The following is a 27,840-nucleotide window of genomic DNA, read 5'->3' as shown; positions in this document are numbered from 1 at the left end:
ATACTATGTATGGTGGAGGGTATAAAAAACGAACGGACGGACGGATGTCTCCAGATGGACTCCAAATATTCTAAAACTGATTTGGCCCAAAGAGGCCTAGGGTCTAAAACTGTTATTTCGATGAGGTACGTTTTGACCGTATTAAATGATATATGCCTTCACTAGACATATGGCTGAGTGTATAAAGACTCCGTTATTGTTTCACTGATTGACAGTGAAACAAGACACGAAACGTTCATGAGCTATTTAAACCAATGTTGCCAAAAAGATAACATCTAAAAAATCAATCTCTATAATAAATATTAAACTTTGTACATTTCTTTGTAGTAAAATGTTATTCTCTAGTTTTTATTACTCACCACTTAGACACACACACACATTACATGTATGCAACATTTCAGTAAGCATTTATTATTATTTTTATTTTAATTTTTTATTTATTTATTTTTAACAGAGCCTTAACGTAGAAACAATAAAGATACAAGTATTTAATATTTTGTGTAAATATATAAAAATGAAAATTGTTTTGACCATTTTGTGGTTGCCTCCAGTTGTAAACCACCCCCATCGATTGGTCTGACTAATTTCAGAAGCCATAACTTTTGGGGGAGTAATCGCCTGGAACTTGCCACAAACTGGTTGACTTTGCTTCTTTCGTTCTGCAAGAATTTTTAAATTTCAACTTTTGTTAAATTTCGACAAAGTGAAAAAAAAAACAGTTCAATAAAGTTTTCCTCTGTTGTTGTTGCACTTGGTAGATGTAGTTGTGAGAAGGCACACACCCACACACACACAGATACCGACTGACATCCTTTTGCCGTTTTTGTTTTCGGTTTTAATTTCGTTGCGAAATCATCTAAGTTCACTTAAAAACTAATAAATTTCTCTAACAAGACCATGAAATGGACGGATCGGCGAATGGATGGATGATGGCGACGGTGATGACGGTGCCGATGACAGCTGAACTAAAACTTAGTCAAACCGAACAGAAAAACAAAAACAAAAAACAACTTTTAAAGTCACTGACTGACACTCACTTTAGAACAGACGATTGTTAGTTTTGTCTATCGCCATGGATACTGGGAGGGGGTTTCACTCCCCCCAAAAAAAGGATGCTGAGAACTTCCATCGAAATTCTGGATGACCAGTCAGACTTGTCAAGAGAACGCATTTCACATGGATTCTCCAGAGAGTTTTGCATTAGTTGGCCATTCTGATTGAATCGGTGGTGCAGTGGTTATCATGGCAAAGTTACAAACGCATAGCCGAATGTTTTTACAAAAACCATACTCTACGTCACCAAGAATTCAAGATAGATTCCGAAACTGCTTTTGATAAATTTCGAATGAATATGAAATGTTATGTGGTGTTTGAAATGTCATTGAGTGCAGAGAAACTTTGAAAATGGCAACACATTTTGCAGGGAAAGGATAGTCGTTTTTTGCACGTCCATGGCTCCATGTGTGAGTGTTGAGGTTGATTTCAGCTGCAACAGATGCTGCCGTTGAGGATGATGGCGTTTGCTGACGATGACGATAATGATGGTTTGATGGTCTTATTTGAGTTGCACCAACACCATGAAATATGTGACAACGGCACCCAGGACCTGGAGGAAAAACCACAAGTTACTTATTTATGAATTACAAATTCAATTATGGATTTAGAAGAATAACAAAAACAATTTGAATTGATTTTGGATTATGTAAAATGGAAAAATATATCATTTTGACAGAATGTTGATAAGAGGTGGTCTATCCACTTTTGAAGGGAAATGTTTTGTGTTTCCTCATTACTTACCGAAGCAAACAAATCCAATGATACGGTAAAGAATTTTGCACCCGATATAGACATGGCCTTCTGACATTGCTGACAAACGATTTGGACAAAAGTTTTAGCTTCCTCAGAACCGTCGTACCAGTGGCAAGAATATGCAGCTTCCATAACCGATGAACTCTGCATTTGAAAAAAGGGCAGATTAAAAATCAAATAATTAGATAATATAGACATGTACTTTTTTACAGATATATAAAAGTGTACTAAGAAACAGTAAGCGTGTAATTAAATATCAGTTTATTGGATACTTGTTTTGAATATTCCAAATAAAAAATTTTGAAAAAAGATTTTGGAATAAAAGTACGTTTTAACACCAAAAATTCAGCATACGTCCCTTTTAATGTTGTCCACCATACTCTTGAGGATATGTTAAATTATCATTCCATTCGCAACTCTTCCAAATAAAACTATTCACAATTTGACTAATTTTGAAGTATGACAATGAGTTTCATTAGATATAATTGGATTTCCATCAATCTTTTCTACAAAAAAATTAATTTGTCAATAGTTTCTACGCCTCCTTCATCTCAAACAACCAAGAAATTTTGCACGACTTACGAAAAAATGGAAAAACTTAAATCGGGATAGCTAAGGGGTAAAAATATATTTTTGCCTGGAGTCAGAGACAATTCTAACTCCAGCGAAATTGTACAACTCCGCAATCCTATTTTGAACTCATTTCTATTTTCAAACCATATTTCTGTCAAAATGCATTTTTTATTACATTTGTAATAAAAAAATTAAAAAGTATCAGTCGGTTGCATACCCTCAGTCCATGTTAGTTTTTCTACCCTCAGTCATATGGCTACTGAGGGTAGCCATGTGATACGACCAACACGTGCCTCATTGAAATAACGGGCTTAGACCCTAGGTCTCTTTGGCCCAAATCCGTTTCAGGACATTTGGTTCGCACGATTACTCTCAATAGGGAGTATCTGATCTGGTCCAAACTTGGTACATCGTAAAATTATTACCAAACCTAAATCGAATTCGGAGATGGGGGAATATCAGTCCACTCCTTTTGGCACTTCCCCCACAAAAGCTCAAAATTTTAATAGAAAATAATTGAACTTATAGAAAGATATGGGATTATTCGATTGTGTGCAAACTTTGTGCATCCCAAATATTTTGCCAGTGTTATGTCAGGTGCGAAGATTGTGGAATAATTATAACTCTTATTAGATATGAAATAATAGTCCGATTCTCTTCCAATTTCACACATCCTAATATTTTTATCAATACAAGATCTGATGAAAAGATTGTATATATCGGTCAACACTATCAAGTGCATCCCCCACAAAGGTTCAACATTTTGAATAATCATGATGCTCATAAAACGCGAAATGAGCATCCGACTCTATTCAAATTTCGCACATCCTAATATTTGCACTAACACAAGAGCTGGGGTGGATTCTTGTTCTATGAAAATATGAAATGAAAAATATTTCCTTTATAAAATTCTTCATTCGACATTTCTTTCCTTTATAAGTTTTCATTTCACATTTTCATAGAACAAGAACTGGGAGCCTGGTGTTTAACCTCACCACTCGCTCTGGTGCCTCCCCCACAACGGGTCAAATTTTTCAGTTATATATTATACCCTCGTAAAATACGAAATAAGCATTATATTCTATTTAAATTTTATTAACGCAAATTCTAGCTTGAAAATTATAGATATCGTCCTTATACCTCTCAAACAAAGGTAAATTGTAAACCTTATACCTCCCCAATACTTGTACCTCTTATAACAATTCTTTTCAAAATTGATATAAAAAATATTTTTCTCAATTAAAATTCTGATCTCTACCTCTCCCACCAAATATTAAAACTATCTTAACGATTATTCCTTCAAATTTTGCCCATCCAAATAATTTGATCAGTGTAAGATGAAGTGGACTGCTATGGTCCAATATATCTTGAACCTCAAGCATATTTCAGTATTTTCCAAAAATTATCATATATCTTATGTAAAGAGAAGGAAGTAGTCGAAATAGTCCAAACCGGGCTCTCTGTAGTATATATCAGAGTTAGTTCAAATGAGAAGTGGACGAAATTGGTTCACTCCTTCGGAATCTCCTCCACAAAAGGTCAACTTTTTAAACAATCATAATTTAAGTCAAACATATATTAATATGCTGAAATAGGCTGAGGGCATACAGTTGTCGGCAAAACAGACTGATATTTATACCCTACAACACTATGTGTTGGGGGTATTATAAGTTTGATTGGGCCAAAAATTATGTAACACCTCGAAATATTGGTTTCCCACATAGGAAAGTATATATGGATCTTCCTATCTCGCCGAGCTGAGTCGATCTAGCTATGTATGTCCGTCCGTCCGTCTGTCCGTCTGTCCATGTTAATTTGTAATCACGCTACAGGTCGCAATTATGGCCCGATCCTAACGAAATTTTGCACGAAGGTGGAGTTAGGGTCAGAGTAGAAGCCTATTTCTTTTGGAGATGATCGCCAAATGTTTAGGGGTTGAAATTCGGAATTTCGGAATTCGCGGAATTTCGCATGTAGCTAGAGTTTAGGGCGGGGAAGAGGCTTACCAATTTGGGTGGTCATCGGATAATATTTAGCGGGTAAAATATACCATATCTTTTGTGTTAAAAAAATTCAAAATTTTTCATTAAACTGCGAATATTTTAAATCCCCGCGAAATCACAAAGCCATGACAAGGTTACTCCTGATCTTTACATTGATGTTAACATCCAACAAATCGGATATATAGCAAAATTTGTGCGATATATATATCTATCAAAGAAGATATGCTTGAAAGATCTCTTATATGTCGAGAACGGCTGAACTGATTTCGACAGTTCTCATTAATTCAAAATGGCCTCTTGGCAGGAAAGAAAAAACGTCTAAAAAAATCGCATAAAAATATCTCTCTAAAGGTGAAAATATTGATTTTGTAACATTTTCTCATAGTTTTTTTCAAATTTGTCATATTTTTGGCATATTTTCAATTTGAATTAAACATTTGGTAATATTTCTACAGCTAACAAAACTAAGTAGTTAGGATATCAGGATATTATATACAGATCGCATTTATGGCCCGATCCTTGCGAAATTTTGCATGGGGATAAGATGAGGGTCAGAATAGAAGCCTTCTCTTTTTGGAGATGATCGCCATATATTTAGGGGTTGAAATGGACCAAAAAACTGCAAAATTGTGAGCAGGTCGTAATTATCGTCCGATCCTAACGCACATTTGAATGAGGGTTACCGGACATTGCAAAAGCCAAGCAGTTTTGGATGGCCATCTAAAAATATTCAATGTGTGAAATAGTTAGCCAACTTTTGTAGACAAAATAAGAAAATGTCCATTTCAGTGACTTTTTGGAGAATTCACAAATACAGGAAAGACGCACTTCTGACTATTTCGTTAACGCTGATTTCATTGAATAATATAATCAAATGTCTGTATCTCATATAGATGCATTTCAGTCAAAAACCAATAATAAATGTTAATCTTCTGCCACTTTTGAAAGATTATAGGTCTTTGGGAAATATTGGTTCTAGATCTAGAAAGACTATTGGAAATGAGCAAATTAGTTTAAGTTGCTATTATTGGAAAATTAGAGAACGAAACCTGATGGTTTTTTTTATTATTTGTCACAATATCTTGTGGAATTCTTTCGTGTATCTCGCCTATATAAACTGTATCGTTTATTATAGTGTTGTAGGGTATTTAACAGTCGGCCCCGCTCGACTGTAGCGTTTGCTTACTTGTTTTTAACTTGTTTTTTATTAATTAATGTATTCTGTTTGAAAACACCTCGAGATAAACATTTTAGACCCCACAGGGTACATATATTCTTAATCTGCATATAATTCTATGTCGATTTAAGGATGACCGTCCGTCTCTCTGTCTGTCCATCTGTGAAAATCACTCTACCTTCCGTACGAATTGAAGTAGGTTGATGAATGTTACTCAAATGTGTGTTTTATATGCAGGACTTTTGGTATTGGAAATGGGCTACATATGTCCACGTTTAGTTATAGGCCTTATATAACTATACTTTTCTATATCTGGTATTTTGATGATTTTAGCGTCATTATTTACCGGAATTGCTTTAATTTTTGTAATGGTACTACAGTCTGCGACAGATAATTGACTGTGCAGGTAGAGGTTTTCGTATAGCCCCATATAACGGCACCTCCCTATATCTGATGGTTTTAGCTACATTAGTCTCCGGAATTGGTTCAAATTTCGTATTTCGTATTTTCCATATTCGGTATTTTGATGATTTTAGCGGAATTGAATTGATTCAAATTATTTGCACTTCGTAATGGGCACTACAGTCTGTGACAGACTGCTAATGTAGGTCCACGTCTTCGTATAGACCCCAAAATAACGGAACTCCCTACATTCGGTATTTTTTAGATTTTAACAGCATTTTTACGGGTTCTAATTTTTATCTTATTTATTTTTTTAAATTTCCAAATGGTGGAGGGTATTCAAAGTTCGGCCCGGCCGCACTTACAGCTTTTTAACTTGTTTTTTTTTTAATACATCAATCTGATCTTTTATGGGAAAGGTTCTAAAGGAGTGAGCCGGTATTGTCTACTAAGACTGATATAAATATTACAATTTGCTAGATTTGAACTATGTCGACTATTTTTATCCCATATTCACAACAGATTTTGTGCTAGTAGAAATATCGGAATGTTTGAAATTTGAAGTGAATCCAATGTTAATTTCGCATTTTTCAAAAAGTTTTAATTATTCAAAATTGTAAACAGTTTTTGGGGAGGTGCCAAAGGAAAATATTGTGTTGAAAGAAATGTTGGGCTGTACCGTGTTTTGAAAATAATCGGATATTAATTTAGAGTTTTGTGAGCTTCATGATTATTCAACATTTTTATTCGTTGCACGAGAGGTACCTTAAGTCGTGATCATGGCGAAAATCACAAAATTGCTTAGAAATTTACGCTCATCATGAACATATGTACTTTTTAGGGTCTAAGATGAGTATTTGGAGGAGTAGCAAACGGAATGACAAAATTAATATACCCTCCCTCCCTCAAAAATATTGATTTAGATCATCACTTGCTCAATTTGTTTTCCAACTACTTTTTGCAAGCGCATTCAAAAATCTATTTTAATCACATTATTGAGAATACCATTCTTCAAAAAAACTCGCATTTCACTTTGCAAAAGCGTCGAAAACAACTTCTTCTTCTTCTTTGGGACAAAGGAAAACTTATTTTTTGCTTATTATTTTATTTACCAAATCTATGGAAATGGCACTGACAAAGCACAGACCAAAGAATCCCCAGGATAGATTTGGGCGCTGCAAGTGGGGGGCAAGGGGTGGATGCTGTTATCAAAGTTTGGAATTACAAAAGCTTTTGAGTGCATTTCCGGCTTACGAATTTTTGGGGATGAAGTTGAGTACCTAACATGACATGAGAGTGCACTTCAGGCGGATGTTGGTCATGGCCCGGTCTGTAGTTTGGGTTCGTTCGTTGTGCTTTTCATGGTCAGTTGTTGTCCTGTCCTGTTGAGGTCTTTCCAAACATTTCTGCCAAAGGCAAGACAAACAAGCAAGACGACAACAATGGGAAAGAAAAAAAAAGCAGCAGCAGCATGTAGACATGCACTTTTGTTGTGTTCATGGTGCGGAAGTTCTTTTGGCCACGTCAGCCAATGGATAGTTGCGTGTGTGTGCGAATGTGTGCGAGTGGCAAGTTTGCAGATCCAAGTAAAGTTGCATTTCCTAGTTTGGACTTCGGGAAGAAGGAAAACCCACAGTCAGCCAAATTGTATTTTTTCATGTCGAATCGAAACGAAACGAATTGAATGAATTGAATTTACTTTCTGCCGTTTGCTTAATGTGATTTGCTTTCGGTTGTTATTTTCTGCGGCGGGGCTGTGTTTGTTTGCCTAATGGGAATGGTGGGGGGAAGTGTGGGGACGGAGTGGGGATTCACAGACGACTACTTACCTCCTCAATTAAACGATTGCCAAAAATACAGAAGTGGAATACTTGGGCCAGTGCATAGCCCAAGTAACCGATCACAGTGAAAGCGTAAACATTTACACCCGTGATTTTGGTTGCCTGGTACGCCAACAGCGTTAATTTAATGGTCGATGTCAACATGTGAAGCAACAGGGCGGCACCGTATGTATCACCAATGGCAGCTACCAATCTGGAAAATAAAATAGAAACACACACAAACAAACACAAATACATGAAGTAAATATTGTGACATTTTTCCGATAAACAAACGTACATACGTACACACAAAAGGATTCTATGAAAGAGATTTTTTGTGTGTTTAGATTTTTTAGTATGGGAGGTAAAATGTCCTTTTTTCAAAACATATTATTAAATTAATTTGGAAATTGCCTTTAATAGCTCATGGAAATTGATTATATATTTTTTTAATAGAAACAAAAATATTTTTTTAAATGGCGATAAAATTGGTAAAACATTAAATTTCACAGAAAATCTATTAGCTGCAGTTTTAGCTTATCTACGTTTGATAAAATTTATTCGGTCTGCGACGTCTGCCAAATGGCTACAGTACATGTTATGCAGGGTGGGATAAAAAACTGCAACAAAGTCAAATGCCTTCATTTTTACTTTTTTTCAATTTTATTGAATGAAAGTAAAAATGTCGGAAATAGCATAAAATTTTAAGCACGAATTATGGCCTTCAAACGGTCAATGAGAACGTCACACGCTGCCCGAATGTTGCTCTGCGGTATTTTGGCCCATTCCAGGCGAAGCGCTTGCCTGAGGTGATAGACACTTTGGTATTTTTAGTGCCAACCTTGCTTTCCAAAATACTCCAGACACAATAGTCCAACGGATTGGTATTCGGAGATTTTGGTGGCTATTATGCGCGTGAAAGGAAATGAAGCGAGGAAACTCATTTTGTAACCATTCCTGGGTGGCACGTGCTGAGTCCTGTTGGAATGCCCAAGCTTTGCGGCCAAAATGTTTCCGTGCCCTAGGCTTTAATAGTCCTCTAGAATATTTTCGCGATAATATTCCGCATTTATTCTGAAGCCACGGTCGATTAATACGAGCAGAGATTGACCATCGGCTGTTATGCCGGCCCACACTATCACCATGGCCGGCGCTTGAGTTCTGGTGGCTAACCGAAGGTGCACATTTTCAGCTGACCTCTTTGGCAAGTAAACACGATCAATTTTGTTTGTTTACAAACAAATGTTTTCTTATCGGAGAAAACCAAATTCGGCAGTTCACCACTTTTGAGTCTACTTTCATTCCGTTGCGGTGTAAGTTCATGCACTTTTTGGAATTTCAATGGCTTTACCCCGAGCTCATTTTTCAATATTTTTTCCGAATGGAATATTGCGATATGTTCAGCTAACGAGCCATTTTTCGGCCACTGCGACGCGGGCTTCTATCAAGTCGCTTCTTTACTTTTCGAACCATTTCTGCTCATGTTGCTGTTTTCTTCCGTCCACTTCTTTTACGTCGGGCTACGCTACCAGAATCACGGTAACGAGCGATGGTACGAGACACAAAAGATTTATTCACATTTAAATGCTGGGGTGCTCTAACGATAGCCACCTGTGGTTTTCCAGCCAAATATAAAGAAATCACACTATCACGCTTGAATTCCATCACGAAAAACTTTTTTTCTGGAAAATTCTGACCAAAACGTTTTTGTACGCTTGTAAACAATGTAATGAGCTGTTACTGGAATAATTATAACAGCTGTCGGATGAGTGGCTTAGAAATGACAGCAGTCTGAAGTTGGTTGCAGATTTTCCACCTCACCCATTGTGTATTGTGTCATGTTCTGACACAGGAGCTAGAACTACAAATACAAATTTTTTGATAAATCCGTGAAAAAATATGTCTAAAATCATCAAAAACCGAATATCGGAGGAACACTTACATGAGGGCTATACCTAGATGTGGACCCATAAAAAAATTGTTGTACCAAATTTTGAAGCTCTACGTCAAATAAAGTGGGCTGTATCGTATATCGATTTCAACAGACAGAAAGACGGACGCCATTAAATGGACTTAGAATTGTCTGCTGATCTTGAATATATATTTCCTGACTCCCGTCCTCCTTTCAAGTTGGAGGGTATAAAAACATACATGCATCGTCTAAAGAGACTACTTCAGAATTTTAGCGCCAACAGTACAATATTTAGTAATTCTTAGTACCATTGTTTAGAGACAACAACTTTTTCATTTTTTGCATCATGATTCGGAGTCTAATTGTACAAATTGTAGTAAATTTTTGATATTTCAAATATTGAATTTCAGAATACTACTGCTGTAAAAATTCAATATTTAGTACTTTCTACTTCGTTTTTAGTACAATTTTCCATTAGTCACCACCTGAACTGACGCCTCGTAACAATCGATATTCTAGTTCAAAAAGAAAAGGAATCTATCGCCAGAACCTGCCTTTAGTTCCGTTTGTAGTACAAGTTTCTAAAAATACTATATAATTGTGGCCTTCTTCTGAAATGTGATTTTTCTAATACGAATTTTTACCTGCATTCAAATTTTCATGATTCCAAACCAAGCCGATTTTCTTGAGTGCTGATAGGGCAGACACTCATGTTTTGGAATTTCATATGTGACCAGACGTTGTCAAGCGGCGGTCTGGGATGATTTTTTTATACATTTTTTAAACATTTGCTTGAAAAGTTTATACTTTGTCTATTGGGCTGCTACTAAATGAATTCAAAATATTGCTATTTTGTGTCGGTATTATCCAATTTTCACATGTCTTAAATGTAAAACAAATTATATATATGATCCACGATCGTTTTACATTTTCAACTTCATTAAAGTTTGAGCCGAGTTGGACACTCCCTTAGAGCATATCTAAGAACCGACGGCCATGATTAGACCGACTGTAACTGGTTTCGCCCAATGAGACATGGAGCCTACCCATTATTTCGATGAAGCAAATTTTGATAATCGCAATGATATACACCATATCCGTAACACATACATATAATATATTTAGTATATGTACGTTTCGTTTTATGTATAGTACGTTTCGCTCGGAATACAACGACATATTTTTTGTGTGTTTTTCTTGTCTTCCCCTACACAAATGTATATTTGGTTTGTAATTTTAACGAAACATTAATATATTTTCTTCTTTGACAGTTATCCAATGACAAATATTAATATATGTTGACTTCAGTCTAACATTGCCCTGCACACACACACATCGTATGAACGTTTGTAGTAAAAAAGTTGTGTTGTGCTGCTGAATAAAAATGTTTTATTTTGGATGTCCCAAATGGCCTTGGTTGTTGAATTTATGTTTATTACATTCAATAAATCAATAATTTTTGTTTTCATTTCGTATTCGACCTTGTAAAGTAGTCTTGGATAAGACAAATGAAATGTTACTTAAATGATGTAGACCCCAGATTATAACAATATGTCTTTAGTTGATGCTTTAAATATTTACTTTAAATTTACTTTAAATATTTACACTTACTCTTAATTGATCATGACTTCGCAAAGAAAAATATATTAAAATTGTCAGCTTAATACTTTTTAGTTAACTGCATTATCGACTTTATCTACATTATGCCTAAAAGTATGTTGCAATTTTGAAAAAATGAAAATACATATTTGTGCGTTGAGTCTGTCTGCTTACTTTTGTGACAGTATTTTGTAAGAAATTTGAAGTAATAGTATGACAATTTTTCTCACTCCATTAAAATGTCCCAATTACATGTATTATTTTTAGTCAGAGTTTGCAAGCCTTTATATAATTTGTTAAAACATGTGTCTTTTTCCACCTAGCCACTACCAATAGATTGATGGTACATTAACTTTTCATTTAGTTAGGTTTATGTTATGAATAAGAAAGATATGGATCAACTTTTAGACATAAGCCCCTTAATATTTTCTGTATTTTGAAGGCCTTGCCAACATATTCCAACTAAAATTTGGAGTTTCAATTATTATCTGAGACAAATTTCACAATTGATTGCATATTGATTGCATAGCGTTCAAAATTGAAATGATCGAATGTTGATTTCGAATTACTTGAATAAAAATTCGAATTTGAGATAGAAAAATGTCAATTTACAAATGAAACAAGTAAGCAAAGTGCACATAAGGGCTGGGCCGATCATATCAAACCCTAAGCCTGAGACGACCCCTCAGAAATAGGTACTTTTTGCCATTTTTATACCAGCAGCCTAAAAATTATCGGTTCGAGGGCTTATATCATTTGATACGGGCAAAACGTAGATCGTAGATAGGCAATATCGGTCCACTCCTTCTAATACCATCCCCATAAAAGTCCTAAATCTTCTAAGAAAATAATTTTCCTCATAGAAAGAGTCCTACCTCTTTGGATTTTGTCCAAACTTTGGAGATCTCATTATATTTGTCAGCGCTAGGACAGGTGCAAAAATTGATAAAATCGGCTCACTCCATCAAATACCTGCCAAACAAAGTGCCGAAATTTGGAATAATTATCACTCTTAAAATATGTGAAATAAGCGTCCCAATATTTTTATTTTATATCGATCCACTCCTTCTAGTACCTCACCCATAAAGAGTCAGCATTTTGAATAACCACGAGGCTCATAGCACGAGAAATGAGCATCCGATTATTTTCAAAATCGGCATATATTTATATCAACATAATAATAGGTGTGTATATAACGGACCATTTCTGGAGAGTCCCTCACAAGAGGTCAAAATTCTGAACAATTCCTTTACTAGTAAAATGCGAAGAAACATAAGATTCTCTTCAAATTTCACATATTCCAACATTTATGCTTATACAAGATCTGGTGTATATGGTACAAAGAGGTCAAAATTTTGAATAAACAAAACGCACATAAAATGCGAAATAAACTTCTGATTCTCTTCAAGTTTTACACATCCCTTTCTGGTACCTCCTCCACAAAGGGGTGTAATTTTAAACACATATGTATCTCACAACTTGCGGAACAAATCAGCGATTCTATTCAAAACGGGTGTATCTAAATATTTCTCTCAACCAGAGATCTGGTGTGTATATGGAGTTTATCGAAACACTCCTTCACGTAATTCTCCCACAAAAGATTATAATTTTGATTAACAATTATTCACATAAAATTGAAAATACAGGGTAAGATGAAAAAACTGCAACCAACTTTAGACTGATGTCATTTCCAAGCCACTCGTCCGACAGCTGTTAAAATTATTCCAGTGACAGCTCATTATATTGTTTACAAGCGTACAAAAGCATTTCGTTGAGAATTTTCCAGAAAAAAACTTATTCGTGATGGAATTCAAGCGTGATATTGTGATTTATTTATATTCGGCTGGAAAACCACAAGTGGCTATCGTTAGAGCACTCCAGAATTTAAATGTGAATAAATCTTTTGTGTTTCGAACCATCGCTCGTGATACTGGTAGCGTATCCCGACGTCAAGGAAGTGGACGGAAGATAACAGCAACATCAGCAGAAATGGTTCGAAAAGTAAAGAAACGACTTGATCGAAACCCGCGTTGCAGTTGCCGAAAAATTCGGCAAATATTGAAAAATGAGCTCTGGGTAAAGCCATTTAAATTCCAAAAAGTGCCAGAACTTACAGCGCGACAGAATAGACTCAAAAGAACTAAAGAATTGCTTCGCTTGACCGAAAGCGGTGAACTGCCGAATTTGGTTTTCTTTTCTCCGATGAGAAAACATTCGTTGTCCAGCAGTTTGTAAACAAACAAAATGATCGTGTTTACTTGCCAAAGAGGTCAGCTGAAAATGTGCACCTTCGGTTGACCATCAGAAATCAAGCGCCGGTAATGGTGATGGTGTGGGCGGCCATTACCAGCCGATGATCGCTCTCCGCTCTTATTAATCGACCGTGGCATCAGTGGTACCTCACGTACATATTCCGAAAATTATGACATATCTCATGTAAAGGCAAATGAACGAAGTGATCGATATAGTCGAAATGCAGCACGTTGTAATATTTATATCAGAATGCAAGTCAAAATATATTCTGTAATTTCTGCAGATCTGAGATTCTTGACTTGATTCCCTCTAATTTTTCTACATTGGTTATTATAATCTATACATGAGTATTGTTTAGATATATAGATTTGGAACCAATATTTTTAAGATTACTGCTTTTGCTTGATGATAATTTCACGTAAACATATGCATGAGGCTAATTTTAAAATCTTGTTGTTTTTTTGACAGGAGGCACCAGACAATGACTAATTACGTGGTAATTGCCCTATATTTACGTCTTCTGTTGTTTTAGTGGGAATTTAATTTTTGGAAATTTTGACTCTTATATATATTATTGCCATGCTTTGCTATTGATGATATCTGACTATACAGTTCAAAGAAATTTCCATTAAATTTTATCCGATGACCACACAAATGGGAGACTTCTTGTCCTATACTTTAATCTCCTGCAAAATTCTGCGTTGTAATCTATAATCGTGACCTATAGAGCGACTGCAATATCAGGAACCTTTTCCGTTTTTGGTCATTTTATTCAATTATTATGCGAAATCTCTAACATTTATAAGTTTCTTTTTTTGGAATGTTTCGAGGTGTAACGATTTTTTTGTCCAATCTAACTTATAATACCTTCTCCACAAAGTGGTGCAGAGTATAATAAAGCGTTAAAATATTAATTGGCTTGAACCTTAATAGCCCATAGAGATGTAAAAAAATAACTTTCTTCAATTTATTGCATTATGGTGGTTCTTCCTTCTTTTACCTGCCTTGACAATCAATTGTAATTCCTGTAATTCTGTAATGTCCTCCTCCGCATTTACTCATAAAGGACAATACGAAGCGTATACGGAACCTGATCCACCCACTCATCACCGAATTGATTGTTGCTCTAAGTAATTAAAAGCATTACTTTCTATCCGTAGAATACAAGCCGAAACAAACAAAGCCAGAATATGGCAGAGGACAGAGACACAGAAAAACGGACAAATAACGATATACTTGCAAAAATACCAGTCGGCTGTGGTCGTCGTCATCATCGTCGTCGAACTTCCAATCATGAAAATGATGACACTCAGGACGATTCCGCCGTTTGCAAAGATAAGCAAAAAAGCAAACAACACCAAGTGAAACCAAATGTAACCAAAGCTGTTGATACCGATGGGCATTTGTTGTCCATTCACTGAATAAATAACCCTCTACCAACACAAACAAACATACAACCAAACAAATAAACAAACCAACTAACTATCAGGACAAGACAGGACGCCGAAGACGAAGTGAACGTTGATGAAGATGAGATGAAGACAGCCATGGCGTTCGTTAAGCGATAAATGACTTCTCTGGGAAACAAGACAAGATGTGTCTTTCGATTTTTTTATGGATTCCTTGCCGGTCATCGTCCGTCACTCGACAATGGGCCAGATGTATTCGAATGTTTAACCATTTTTTTGTTGTTTTGTTTGTAATTAAAATTTGAATTTCCGCCAATAGAAACTGTTTCCTTCCGACTACCAGAGTGGCCATAAGGTAAATTCACACAACACGAGTACATACACACACACACACACACACACGTTGAGAGCAGAAACACTAATACATATGTATATGAGAACATTGACAATGGGAAATTCAATTATTATTGATTTTATAGAAACTCTTATTCAGTGCTTAAAACATTTATAGACAGCTCTTTAGAATTTCGAAATGTTTAACTGTTTTTCTCATAGCCAGTAACTAGTATTTTTCGAAACATTCTGGAAACCGAATGTAGTAAAAGGAGTTATTAAATTTGAATTTAATTTAAAAATGGGAGAATTCAATTTAAGAACAAGAAGACTAGGAGAGTTTGAAATTTTCACCAAAAAATATAGAAGGTTTTATAAGAGTATTTCTGCAGACGAATTGAGTGTAAGTGTTGATGTTGTGCATAGGGGTCATTATTTTTGAAAAGTACGATTACAGTAACGTTCGCCATATAGTGGTGCAAATAGGACGTCTCGCTATCTCGATAATGTTGGGATTGAGAGGTGTAATCATATGTGGTGAACCAACAAGTTAACAGGATAACACAATATCCTTGGTAAAATGGAGTTGTGCTGAGGATCCGAATATTACTCTATTCTATAAAGGAACCGAAAATCGTAGTCAGAGTACGTGCCAATTGCAATTACCCCTGTGACTATAATGCAAAGGTAGTGAATGCGTTAAAAAAATAATTAGGGAAAATAAAAAAACTGCAACAAAGTCAAACGCCATAATTTTTATATTTTTTTTAATTTTAATGAATGAAAGCAAAAAATGTCGGAAATAGCATCAAATTTTAGAATAAGTTTAGATTTGTTCGAATCGGTCACCTTTGGCACGAATTATGGCCTTCAATCGGCAATATTGCTCTGCGGTATTTTGCCCCATTCCCGGCGAGCTTGCTTGAGGTGATCGACAGTTTGGTATTTTTTAGTGCCAACCCTGCTTTCCAAAATACTCCAGACACGTCTAGACTCCATCCATAGGGAAAGTATATTTTCTACAAGATGCCCATGTATACTTCAATGGCAGCGCGCAAACAAGATAATTTTAACAAAATAAAGTAGAACAAATAAATTCAGTCCCGATTTATGATACCACACACAGTGACGATGTTTAGTAGAGCTACCAGAAAACGGATACAGATGTATACAGGGTAAGATGAAAAAACTGCAACCAACTTCAGACTGCTGTCATTTCCAAGCCACTCGTCCGACAGCTGTTAAAATTATTCCAGTGATAGCTCATTATATTGTTTACAAGCGTACAAAAGCATTTTGGTGAGAATTTTCCAGAAAAAAGTTATTCGTGATGGAATTCAAGCGCGAAGGTTTGAGTTCTTTATATTTGGCTTGAAACCCACAAGTGGCTATCGTTAGAGCACTCCAGCATTTAAATGTGAATAAATCTTTTGTGGCTCGTACCATCGCTCGTTACCGTGATAATGGTAGCGTAGCCCGACGTCAAGGAAGTGGACGATAGAAAAAAGCAACATCAGCAAAAATCGTTCGAAAAGCGATCCGCGTCGCAGTGGCCGAAAAATGGCTCGTGAGCTGAATATATCGCAATATTCCATTCGGCAAATATTGAAGAATGAGCTCGGGGTAAAGCTATTGAAATTCAAAAAAGTGCAAGAACTTATACCGCAACAGAAAGAAAATAGGCTCAAAAGAGCTAAAGAGTTGCTTCGCTTGGCCGGAAGTGGTGAACTGCTGAGTTTGGTTTTCTCCGATGAGAAAACATTCGTTTTGTAAACTAACAAAATAATTGTGTTTACCTGCCGAAGAAGTTAGCTGAAAATGTAGACCTTCGGTTGGCCACCAGAACTCAAGCGTCGGCCATGGTGATAGTGTGGGCTGCCATAACAGCCGATTGTCGCTCTCCGCTCGTATTAATCGACCGTGGCATCAGAATAAGTGTCGAATATTATCGCGAACATTTTGGCCGCAGACCTTCAACATTCCAACAGGACTGAGCACCATCGCACTCAGTACGCGCCACACAAGAATGGTTACAAAATTAGGTTCCTTGCTTCATTTCCATCGCACAATGGCCACCAAAATCTCCGGATACCAATCCGTTGGACTATTGTGTCTGGAATATTTTGTAAAGCAAGGATGGCACTAAAAAATACCAAAATGTCGATGACCTCAAGCAAGCGCTTCGCCGGGAATGGACCAAAATGCCGCAGAGCAACAAAGGTGACCAATTCGAAAAAATCTAAAATTATTCTAAAATTTGATGCTATTTCCGACATTTTTTGCTTTCATCCAATAAAATTAAAATAATGTAAATGACTTTGTTGCAGTTCTCCATGAAATTCTATCGATATAACGATGTCCATCTATCTCTCTGTTTGTTGAAATCACGACGTAGAGCTTCAAAATTTGGAAAAATTTAATGGTTTAAGTCACATTTTTTACGGATTTGTCCAAGAATTGACATTTGTAGTTCGTAATAGGTTCTAACTCCCGTGGCGGAACATTGTATATAAAGATCCACGTTCTCATATAGCCCTATATAACGGTACCTCCCGATATTCGGCATTTTAATGATTTTCACCACAGTTGTTTCAGTTGTATAAAAAATGGTATTTGTAGTACATAATGAGTTCCAGCTCGGGTGACGGAACATTGTATATATAGACCCAAGTTTTCGTATGACCGCCATATAACGGTACCTCCCGATTTTCGGTATTCGCCGAAAAGGTCAGTCGCCGAAAATTAAATATCTATTTCCACGTTTTCCTATACTGCACATATGAAGGTAACCGCCGATATTCGGTATTTTCATAATCCTAGTCACATTTACCCACGAAATTGTTCCAAATTTGGTATTTTAGACTCCGAATAGTTATCTACAAAAGTTATATTACAAAATGGTATATATATGTTCCCGTTCTGGTATGGCCCCCATTTTACGTCTTCATCCACTTAACGGTTTAAATTTAACTGCATTATCCCAACGGTCTTACTGGCATGTGTAGTTTAATGCGGAACATATTTAAATCCAGATACTTTTATATAAAAATATTTTCCTTATGGTGGATTGTATTAAAAGTTCGGCCCGGCCGAACTTAATGTTTTTTATTTGTTGTATAATAATCTTTTTAAATCAGTCAGTCAAATTTCAATAAATAACTTCACATGAGTTTTTCTCGAAATTCAATTTTTTTTGAGATGTGATGAGATATGCAGCGATCCATTTCCCCTATCCTCCATTTACTACACAACAATACAAAACAATATGAACTACTTACCTGACAACATGTTTGTGACGTTCGACCCAATATTTTATGGCACTGCGTACCATCATTTCCTGTTTCTTGGTCAGACCATTCGGATTGCCACCATTTATGCCATTGAAAGTCTGGAGAGTAGATGGAGCACGAAATTGGGCACCCCAGTCGGCCTTTGTGCTGTAAATGCCCGACATATCCAAGTCATTGACAGGTTCCTTTTCTGCACAAGGACGACACAAGACAAAGGTTACAATAAATAAGGACAACATTTCAATGTCGCCTCCGTTCACCTAACTAACCTTCATTTTGAATTAACTCAGATTTCGAATTAGCCGACAACGAACGAAACAATGCTGCCGAATTAGGTCGATACGTATCCAATGAGGCTGACAACTCCATCAACGGTTTCATGATTCCCTTAAGATGTTGCAGCTGTTCGCAGGCGAAGATGAGCCACGAACAGAAGAGGACATCGCACAGATTTGAATGGACCATCGAGAAGAGCAGGTAATAGGCCTGATAGCCGAACGATATCATATAGAACATGCCACTGCTTGCATCCCAGGGATAGAACGATTTAATGGGCAGCCGTGGAATGGGCACCGTGATGGTGGAATTTGTTTCCTTATCGGTGGCGAACTTGACACTTTCGCCAAAGAAGGTGATGGTAATCCAGGCTACAGGGGAGTGGGGGAAAATTATTAATGGCCACTCAGGCAATTCGAGCAGAATCTCTCATCTCATCTTACCAACGGCTGAGGCAACGGTCGTCAGCATTACCAAGAAGAACAACTTTCGCATTTTAGCCAAAGCAATTGAATGATAGCGAGCATCCGATTCCGCAAAGAGGGGGTGGGAGTTTGGCTGATTCCAAATGTTAAGTGTTCTACTCATTCGGCCGGACAACAGCGACAGAGAGCGCAATATTAAAAGTGACAGGCAAGCAACCGATGTCAGCATCGACACCAGAACGGAATGTGTAATTAAAAATAAATTGTTCGATTAATTGATGCATCTGGAGCAGAGAAGAGCACAGATGGATGGATGGATGGATAGGTGCATTAAATAAATGCTTAATGGAAATACACACACACACACACACGAAGACCTTCAAGACCAACCACATTGATAAGACATGTGTCTCCTTCTCCACCCCTCTCACAACCTCTGGCGACATACTCACCTATAAAAGTTCTTCTGATTCACGGCAATATAAACGAATTTCGTAATGCAATGCGTAAAGAATAGCGCCGTAATTGTATTGCCGGACAATTCATTAACCTCGTCAGCGTTCAGGGCCATGTTGACAAGGATGAAGATGAACTGCAGCACTATCAGCACCAGGTGTATGGACGAGTAGACATTTTTCAGCAGTGCCGAGCCTCCGGTGAATGCATGCATAAACAAGCCTGAATATTTCATCAGCTTGATGTTGGGCATCAGATCGGCCACAAGGCCGGTGTATTTCGTTGGCTGCAGATTGGCTTGCATCTGTTGAAAGACATTGGAGAAAGGAAGTCAAATGAAGGTGAAATTTTGAAAGCAACATGTTTAATCAAGCAAATTGATATGTTCTTTGAAAATATTAATATTATTTGGAATTTAAGGTATTTTAAAGTTGCGCTGGTTTATTTTGTGTTTAACATGAAAGATTAGAAATGTGAAGTTTGTACTGATTTCAACAAGTCGTAGCTACCGATAGTTATAGATGATATGACCTGATATTCTATTACTATTATAAGCCTAACGACTTACAGCGACTGTTCTATTAATTTGGCGTTATTTTCTCAATCTGGCTCAATATCAATGTTTTTCGGGATTAATTCAATTCCTAAACCAAGTTTTCCTTAATGACTTAATGCATGGTCTTTATACCCTACACCACAAGGTGGTCAGGGTATTATGTCTTTGTGCATTTGTTTGTAACAGGCAAAAGGAAACGAGATAGACCCATAGTTCCTTTTGATGATCTGCATAGAATCACTTTCTGAGTTGATTTATGCATGTCAGTCCGTCTGTCCGTCCGTCTGTCCATGTATTCTTGTGAACAAAATGCAGGTCGCATTTATTATCCGATTGAGATGAAATTTTGCAAACAACATTTGTTTGGCCCAAGGACGAACCCTATTGAAATTGGAGATAATCGGTAAAAATTTAGATATAGCTCCCATATATATGTTCGTCCGATTTGCCTTTTATTGTGCACCAAACGTGTAATATTAGCCCGAATAGTATGGAATTTTGCACATACGACCAAATTAGGCCTGAAAACAAGTATGCCAAATTTTATCGAAATCGGTTCAGATATAGCTATAGCTCCCATATATATTGTTCATCCGATTTGTTATTTTTGTCCTCCGCAGCCGTAATATGCACTCTGTAACAACAATATTTGGGGAAATATATCAAATGCAGCTCAGAAATACCTTTGCTAAATTTTATCGAGATCGGTTCAGATTTGGATATAGCTCCCATATATAACTTCGTCCGATACTAAGTTTGTCATTTTGTTGGCAATTCATCGATATAATCATTCGACGTGAGCTGAACTCGAGTTATAGATTAAAACAAACATATCTCCTGCCAATTCAAATAAGGAATTCTGTCGCAGAATATTTTCTCCTTCTCACTCGAGTATTTATATGCCCCTTTCCGTTCTATATTCCTTGAAGATTAGTACCACAAGACGAGGTTTTTTTAAATCCACCTTGCGAAGTATTTTCAATTGTGTATGTAACACCTCTTAATATTCGTAGACCCAAAAAATATATATATTCATGAGCAGCATGAAATTCTTAGTCGGTTTAACGATGTCCGTCTGTCTGTCGGTTAAAATAACGATACCGTCCACATTGTTTGATATAAACCTTTGACACAATAGTTTGAATTGTGTCTAGGATTCTTGGTATTGAAAATACTTAGTATATCGGTTCACGTTTTTATATAGCCCAATATAACGGTACCTCCAGATGTTCGGTTTGTGATGATGTTAGCCCCATTTTTCAACGGAATTGTTCCAAAATTGGCATTGCGTTTAGTAACGGGTTCTATCACCTGTGGCTGAACATTGTCTGTATGGGTCACCATATTTCTATATCGCCCTTCCGATATTCGGTATTTAATCTATTTACAGTTTGTAATGGGTTTACCTATTGTGGCAGATCATTGTACACCTATATGTACAACGTTTTACTGTAGCATCTATATAAAGGTACCTCCTGATATTCGATATTTTGACTACCTATGTGGTATTAATCGGTATTAAGAGTTTGTAACGGGTTCTACCTATTGTGGCAGAACAATTTCTTTTTACGTCCTCGTTTTATTTGGTCCCGATAAAACGATGCCTTCGGAAATTTGGTATTTTGATAATTGTCGCCCCTTTTTCAACGAAATTTTTCAAATTCTATATTAAGAGTTTATAACGGATTCACCTCAGATGGCTGTATAGGTCCACGTTTTACTATAGCTGCCATATAACTATAGTTCCCATATAACGGTAAGACTCGCAATATATAACAATCCTGGTAGTAGAAAATTGTGTCCTCTTTGGTATGACCCCATATAGGAGTTATAACTTCACAGGGAACTATTATAAGGGATGTACATCCAAATCTGTCTCATTTTTTATCAATTTTAACGGAGGCATACCTTGAAAAGGACTATGTGGAGATATATATATTGGAGTAATAGGTGTACGGGAACCGATTTTCACGAAATGGAAAAACTTGGTTGAATGTACAAAAATCAATTCAATTTGTGTTGATATTACATATATGGGGCACCATGACCGTCAAATCTATATGAAGATATATACGGGAGCTTTATCAAAATTTGAATCGATTTAGTAAAATTTGATTGACTTAAACCCCAAATCGAATGAAACATATATATGGGAGCTATAGCTGAAAGATTTTCACCAAATTCGAAGTACTTGTTTCTGGGCCGAATTCCATCGTATGTGCCGAAATCAATTTCATTTGTACGATTATTACACATATGACACACAATTAATTTGAATACGGACGAAAAAATATTTGGGACCTACATTTAAATGTGAACCGATATTTACCAAAACTGTCATCTGATTCGGACTGATATTACGCATTTGGTGCATAATTCTAAAGAAATCGGACGACACTATAAAAAGGTGCTGTATGCAAATCTGATTCGACTACTTTAATTTCGTCGCTTATTATAAGAAATTAAAAACATTAGCATTTTACCGATTTTTATCGGTAACTCCGAAAATGAGTTACGCAATTTCATTACTGGACAGACGGGCGTACATGCATAAATCGACTCAGAATGTGATTCTATGAAGATCATCAAAGAGAACTTTATGTCTATTTCCTTTTGCATGTTACAAACAAATGCCCAAGGACATAATACCCTGTACCACAGTGTGGCGTAGGGTATAAAAAGATTGTTAGAGGTACTAAAACCGCTCTCAGATTATATATGTAGGTCACGATTTCGTACTGCATTTGTTTGACCCAATGCTCTCATATATATTTTCGTACACTCATTTTTAAATAAATATGACTGGAATTGGTACCTGGTCGCAGTGATTGGATATCAATGCTCTAAGCTTGTTTTACCGAAAATACACATGACTGATGGGGTGCCGCATGGTACAGTTAAGGATATCATAAACAAAGACATATTTTAAATGCTGAGCCCCAGTTTATTCCGATCGTTTACGATTACCACCAGTTGGTAGTAGCTTTTATACCCTCCACCATACTATGGAGGGTATATTAACTTTGTCATTCCGTTTGTAACTCCTCGAAATACTGATGTCAGACCCAAAAAAGTATATATATTCTTGATCAGCGTAACATTCTAAGTCGATTTCACCACGCTATCTTTCGAACGAATTGAGATAGAATGCTAAAACTTTGCACACATGTTTATTTTTCCAGTAGGCAGGTTAAGTTCGTAAATGGGGCCATGTAGGTCCACGTTTTCATTTTAGGATTTTAGCGACATTATTAACCGGAATTGTTTCAAATTTGGTATTTGAAGTTCGTAATAGGTGCTACAGCCTATGACAGAAAATTGACTTTGTTGGTCCACATCTTCGTATAGCCTCCATATAACGGTTCCTCTCAATTTGCGATATTATTTGCCGGAATTATTTCAAATCTCATACTTAAAGTTCATAATGGGTACTATAGTCCATGACAAACATTTTTGTATGCAGGTCCATGTCTTCGTATAGCCCCCCATATAACGGTACCTCACGATATTCGGCATTTTGACAATTTCAGCAACATTATTATCGAAATCGTTTCAAATTTCGTATTGGAAGATTTTTATGGGTACTACAACCTATGGAAAAATATTTCGTATGCAGGTTCACTTCATTATATAGGCCCCATACGACGGTACCACCCGATACTCGGCATTTTTATGATTTTTGCGACATTATTCACCGGAATTGTAACAAATTTCGTATTTAAAGTACGTAATTGGTACCACAGCCTATGACAAACAATTACGACATTGTCCAGGTCCAAGTCTTCGTATAGTCCCCATAAAACGGGTTTCATTAAGTGGTAGTTTTCGGTTTTTATACCCTACACCACATAGTGGTAAGGGTATTATGTCTTTGTGCATTTGTTTGTAACATGGAGAAGGAAACGAGATAGACCCATAGTTACTTTTGAGAACCTTCATAGAATCACTTTCTGAGTCGATTTATGCATGTCAGTCCGTCTGTCCGTCCGTCCGTCCGTCTGTCCATGTATTCTTGTGAACAAAATGCAGGTCGCATTTATTATCCGATTGAGATGAAATTTTCCAAACAATATTTTTTTGGTCCAAGGACGAACCCTATTGAAATTGGTGAGAATCGGATCAAATTTAGATATAGCTCCCATATATATCTTCATCCGATTTCGGTTTAAATGTGCACCAAATGTCCACTATCAGTCCAAATTACCTGAATTTTGGTACACCCAACCGAGTTCGGCCTAGAAGCAAGAAAATCGGTTCAGATATAGCTATAGCTTCCATATATATCTTTCATCCGATTTGATCTTTAAGTCCCTCACATTCCTACTATGCACTCCACAACCGTGATATTTGGTACCAGGTATTAGATGGAGCACAGAAATAGCTGTTTTCAATTTTATCGAAATCGGTTCAGATTTGGATATAGCTCCCATATATATCTTCATCCGATTTCGGGTTAATTGACCACCAAATGGCCAATATCAGCCCAAATGGCCCGAATTTTGGCACATGTGACCGAGATTAGCCTTAAAGCAAATACAACAAATTTGGAGAAAATCGGTTCAGAAACAGCTATAGCTCCCATATATATGTTTTATCCGATTTGGTGTTTAAGCCTCTCACATTCCTACTATGCACTCCACAACCGTGATATTTGGTACCAGATATAAGATACAGCCCAGAAATAGCTGTTTGTAATTTTATCGAAATCGGTTCAGATTTGGATATAGCTCCCATATATATCTTCATCCGATTTCGGGTTAATTGTGCACCAATTGTGGACTGAATTTTAGTACATCGGACCAAATTCAGCCTAGAAGCAGGTATATCAAATTTAGTGTAAATCGGTTCAGATATAGATATAGCACCCATATATATGTTTCATCCGATTTAGTGTTTTAGTCTCTTACATTCGTAATATTCACTCCACAACCGTGATATTTGGTACCAGGTATTAGATGGAGCACAGGAATAGCTGTTTTAAATTTTATCGAAATCGGTTCAGATTTGGATATAGCTCCCATATATATCTTCATTCGATTTTGGGTGATTGACCACCAAATGGCCGTAATAGCATCAATTTTGGCAAATCCGACCGAAACCAGCTTAGAAGCAGGTACACCAATTTTAGTAAAAATCGGTTCAGATATAGCTGTAGCTCCCATATATATGTTTTTTAAATTGATATAAATACCGAAATGGTTGAATAATACGCTACTTTCCATAGTAGCATTATACAATTCGACTGTTTTACTCTTCCGGGGAATAAGCCTTGGCGTGGAGGTGGAGCTGAGTACCTTCATAACTGAGGGGAAACCAATTATTCCAATTTTCGTTCCTTCAATTCCCAACTAATATTAGGAATTGTTTCAGACATCTGTACAGCCACATAGTGGTGAGAATCGATTATTCTAACGATTTCAGGTTAATTGTTCACTAAATGGTCAATATCAGCCCAAATCACCTGAATTTTCATACATAAGACCGAATTCAGTCTAGAAGCTAATACGTCAAATTTGGAGAAACCCGGTTCAGAGATAGCTATAGTATAGATAGTATTTGATTTTGTACCAAATATCTCATAGAGCTCTGAAATGGCCTGTATAAACCTTTTTACGAGAGCTCTACTAAATATGCATAGTGGTGTAGGGTATCATATAGTCGGCCCCGCCCGACTTTTGAGCTTTCCTTACTGGTTTTTTTTGAAAATTTTCAAGTTCCTTCCAAATGGTGGAGGGTATTAAAAGTTCGGCCCGGCCGAACTTAGCTGTTTTTTTTTCTTTTTTTAACTTGTCTTTTTATATTTCATATTTTTTTTTTAATTCTAAGATTGAATATAAAAACTAGTGTAACGTAGCCTTTGAGTTTTTTTTGTAACATAGGCGGTTTTTATGGCTTGGTTGCCAAATTGTAAATAAATTGAATATATACAACGGCCAGGATGTAAAAGACCTTTATGAAAAAGTTGCCAATATGGTTTTAAAATGCTAAACGCCAAATACTCTAATTTGTAGTTTTGGTTCGATAATGGTTTTCACACATCGCCTTTTCTTGTAATTTTTTAAATATTCAAACAATCTGATTATTAGTAAGGTTTTCCGTAGGGTATTGTTAAAGATCGGGCCGACCGAGAATTAGTATGTTTTTAAATGGGTTTTCTTCTTATGCTAGGACTATCGACACATCCAAAATGCAGACTCATTAGGGTTTGCAGTTTATAATGATTTTGTTTTTTTCCTTATATTGTGGTTTTTGTTAATCATCATTTTTAGTAATCAGCCTATGTTAATTAATATTAATTCAATAAAATATCATAACGTCGAAGAATTTTACACGTTTAATTGTAATAATATAATTTCTATCATACTGCGACATTTAAGATACACTAGAGATATGTTTATAAAACGTTTATATTTTTTTAACACACAAAAAATTTATAACTTCAATACTTTTCGCATATTTCTAATTTTTTTTTCATTATTGTTATACCTTTATTTCGTTGTAGTACAAATTGTTCTTTAAAATTAATTTTCAATATCCAAATTTAAAATTAAGTTTTCAGGATAAGATTTGCACGACTATGTATTATTTAAGCGATACATTTTGAATGTTTAAAATTCGGGAATAGCAAAAAATTAAATATTTTTAAAAGTATTTTTTTTTAAATATGAAAAGACTGCGTTTTCTGCGTTCCAGATTTCAGGACCGGTCTAAACTTGTTGAAGTACTGTAACACAATGAATCTATAGCAATGCTCGTGTCAGGATCCACCGTGGCCTTAAGGATTTCAATTTGAAATTCCCACGCTTGACCGCAACCACACCAACTGGTAACGGTCGGACGCACTGGCACAGGTACATAAAGAAAGAAACAAAGTTAGTTTTTTTTTTTTCAATTTTACATTTATTAAAAATCAATGCCTATTAAATATCAAGTCGTGTTCCTAAGATTGAGGGTGAGGGTAACAGTTTACTGTCACTGATGTGGCCCATTGTGGCAGAGCGTTGTGGACGTTTCCATGGACATTAACATTGATATTGAAAATATTTCGGTCAAGCTACGAACTAACGCTTGTCGTGATAGTGAAAGAAGGCCATGTGAAAGGGATACGGGCTTCTTTACCATGGCCTCCATCCCTTAGCTTTCGTTTATTGCAGCAAATGGTAATTAAGAAAATGTTGGTTTTTAAATATTCTGAGCGTCTGTTTTAAATTTCTGAAATTCCCACAATTATCCTTAACTGCATTTATACTCGTATACATATGCGTGTGCATGTGTAGTGGTAGCGTGAATTCATAGAAATCCTACACATATTTTTGTGAAAATACAACTAAACTTGAGGATTTATTAAAAAATAATAGCCTAAAAACTAATACAAACTAAACTAATATCAACTATGTTATATTAGTAAACATAGAAAAAAACTAGGCTGAGTGTGACTTTCAAGTTCATTAAATTCTCTATATCCAAAAAGAGTTTCAACGACTACTACGACACTACATAAGGCATATACAGGGTGATATAAATAAAACTGCAACAATGTCAAACGC

At 36.2% G+C, this 27,840-nt stretch overlaps 2 protein-coding genes across 2 annotated transcripts in view; one reads left to right on the top strand and one right to left on the bottom strand.

Moving 5' to 3' along the window:
- Nucleotides 1-27,840, top strand: part of LOC101891820 (ras-like protein family member 10B) — a 170,999-nt gene that overhangs the window by 39,923 nt on the left and 103,236 nt on the right. The gene's annotated exons all lie outside the window — the stretch shown is intronic.
- LOC101892079 (odorant receptor coreceptor) lies at nt 738-26,942 on the bottom strand. Its single transcript, XM_005175221.4, has 8 exons — nt 26,780-26,942; nt 19,734-20,041; nt 19,300-19,436; nt 18,850-19,227; nt 18,569-18,770; nt 7,794-7,998; nt 1,798-1,953; nt 738-1,606 (listed from the first exon to the last, which is right to left on the bottom strand). The coding sequence occupies exons 2-8, from the start codon at nt 20,039-20,041 to the stop codon at nt 1,556-1,558; spliced, it is 1,437 nt and encodes a 478-aa protein (XP_005175278.1). The 5' UTR covers nt 26,780-26,942; the 3' UTR covers nt 738-1,555.

The sequence above is a fragment of the Musca domestica genome, unplaced genomic scaffold (genome assembly GCF_030504385.1).
Source record: "Musca domestica strain aabys unplaced genomic scaffold, Musca_domestica.polishedcontigs.V.1.1 21, whole genome shotgun sequence".
Taxonomy (NCBI): Eukaryota; Metazoa; Arthropoda; class Insecta; order Diptera; family Muscidae; genus Musca; species Musca domestica.
Note: the sequence above shows the minus strand (reverse complement) of the source record. Positions and strands in the feature narration are given on the sequence as shown.

What these genes read in the sequence shown, in the direction of transcription:
- LOC101892079 (XM_005175221.4), bottom strand. Translation starts at nt 20,041, where the DNA reads ATGCAAGCCAATCTGCAGCCAACGAAATACACCGGCCTTGTGGCCGAT. An exon ending in TGAGTTAATTCAAAATGAAG is followed by an intron (nt 18,771 to 18,849) that starts GTTAGTTAGGTG and finishes GTCCTTGTGCAG; the next exon opens with AAAAGGAACCTGTCAATGAC. An exon ending in CATTGGATTTGTTTGCTTCG is followed by an intron (nt 1,607 to 1,797) that starts GTAAGTAATGAG and finishes TTTTTCCTCCAG; the next exon opens with GTCCTGGGTGCCGTTGTCAC.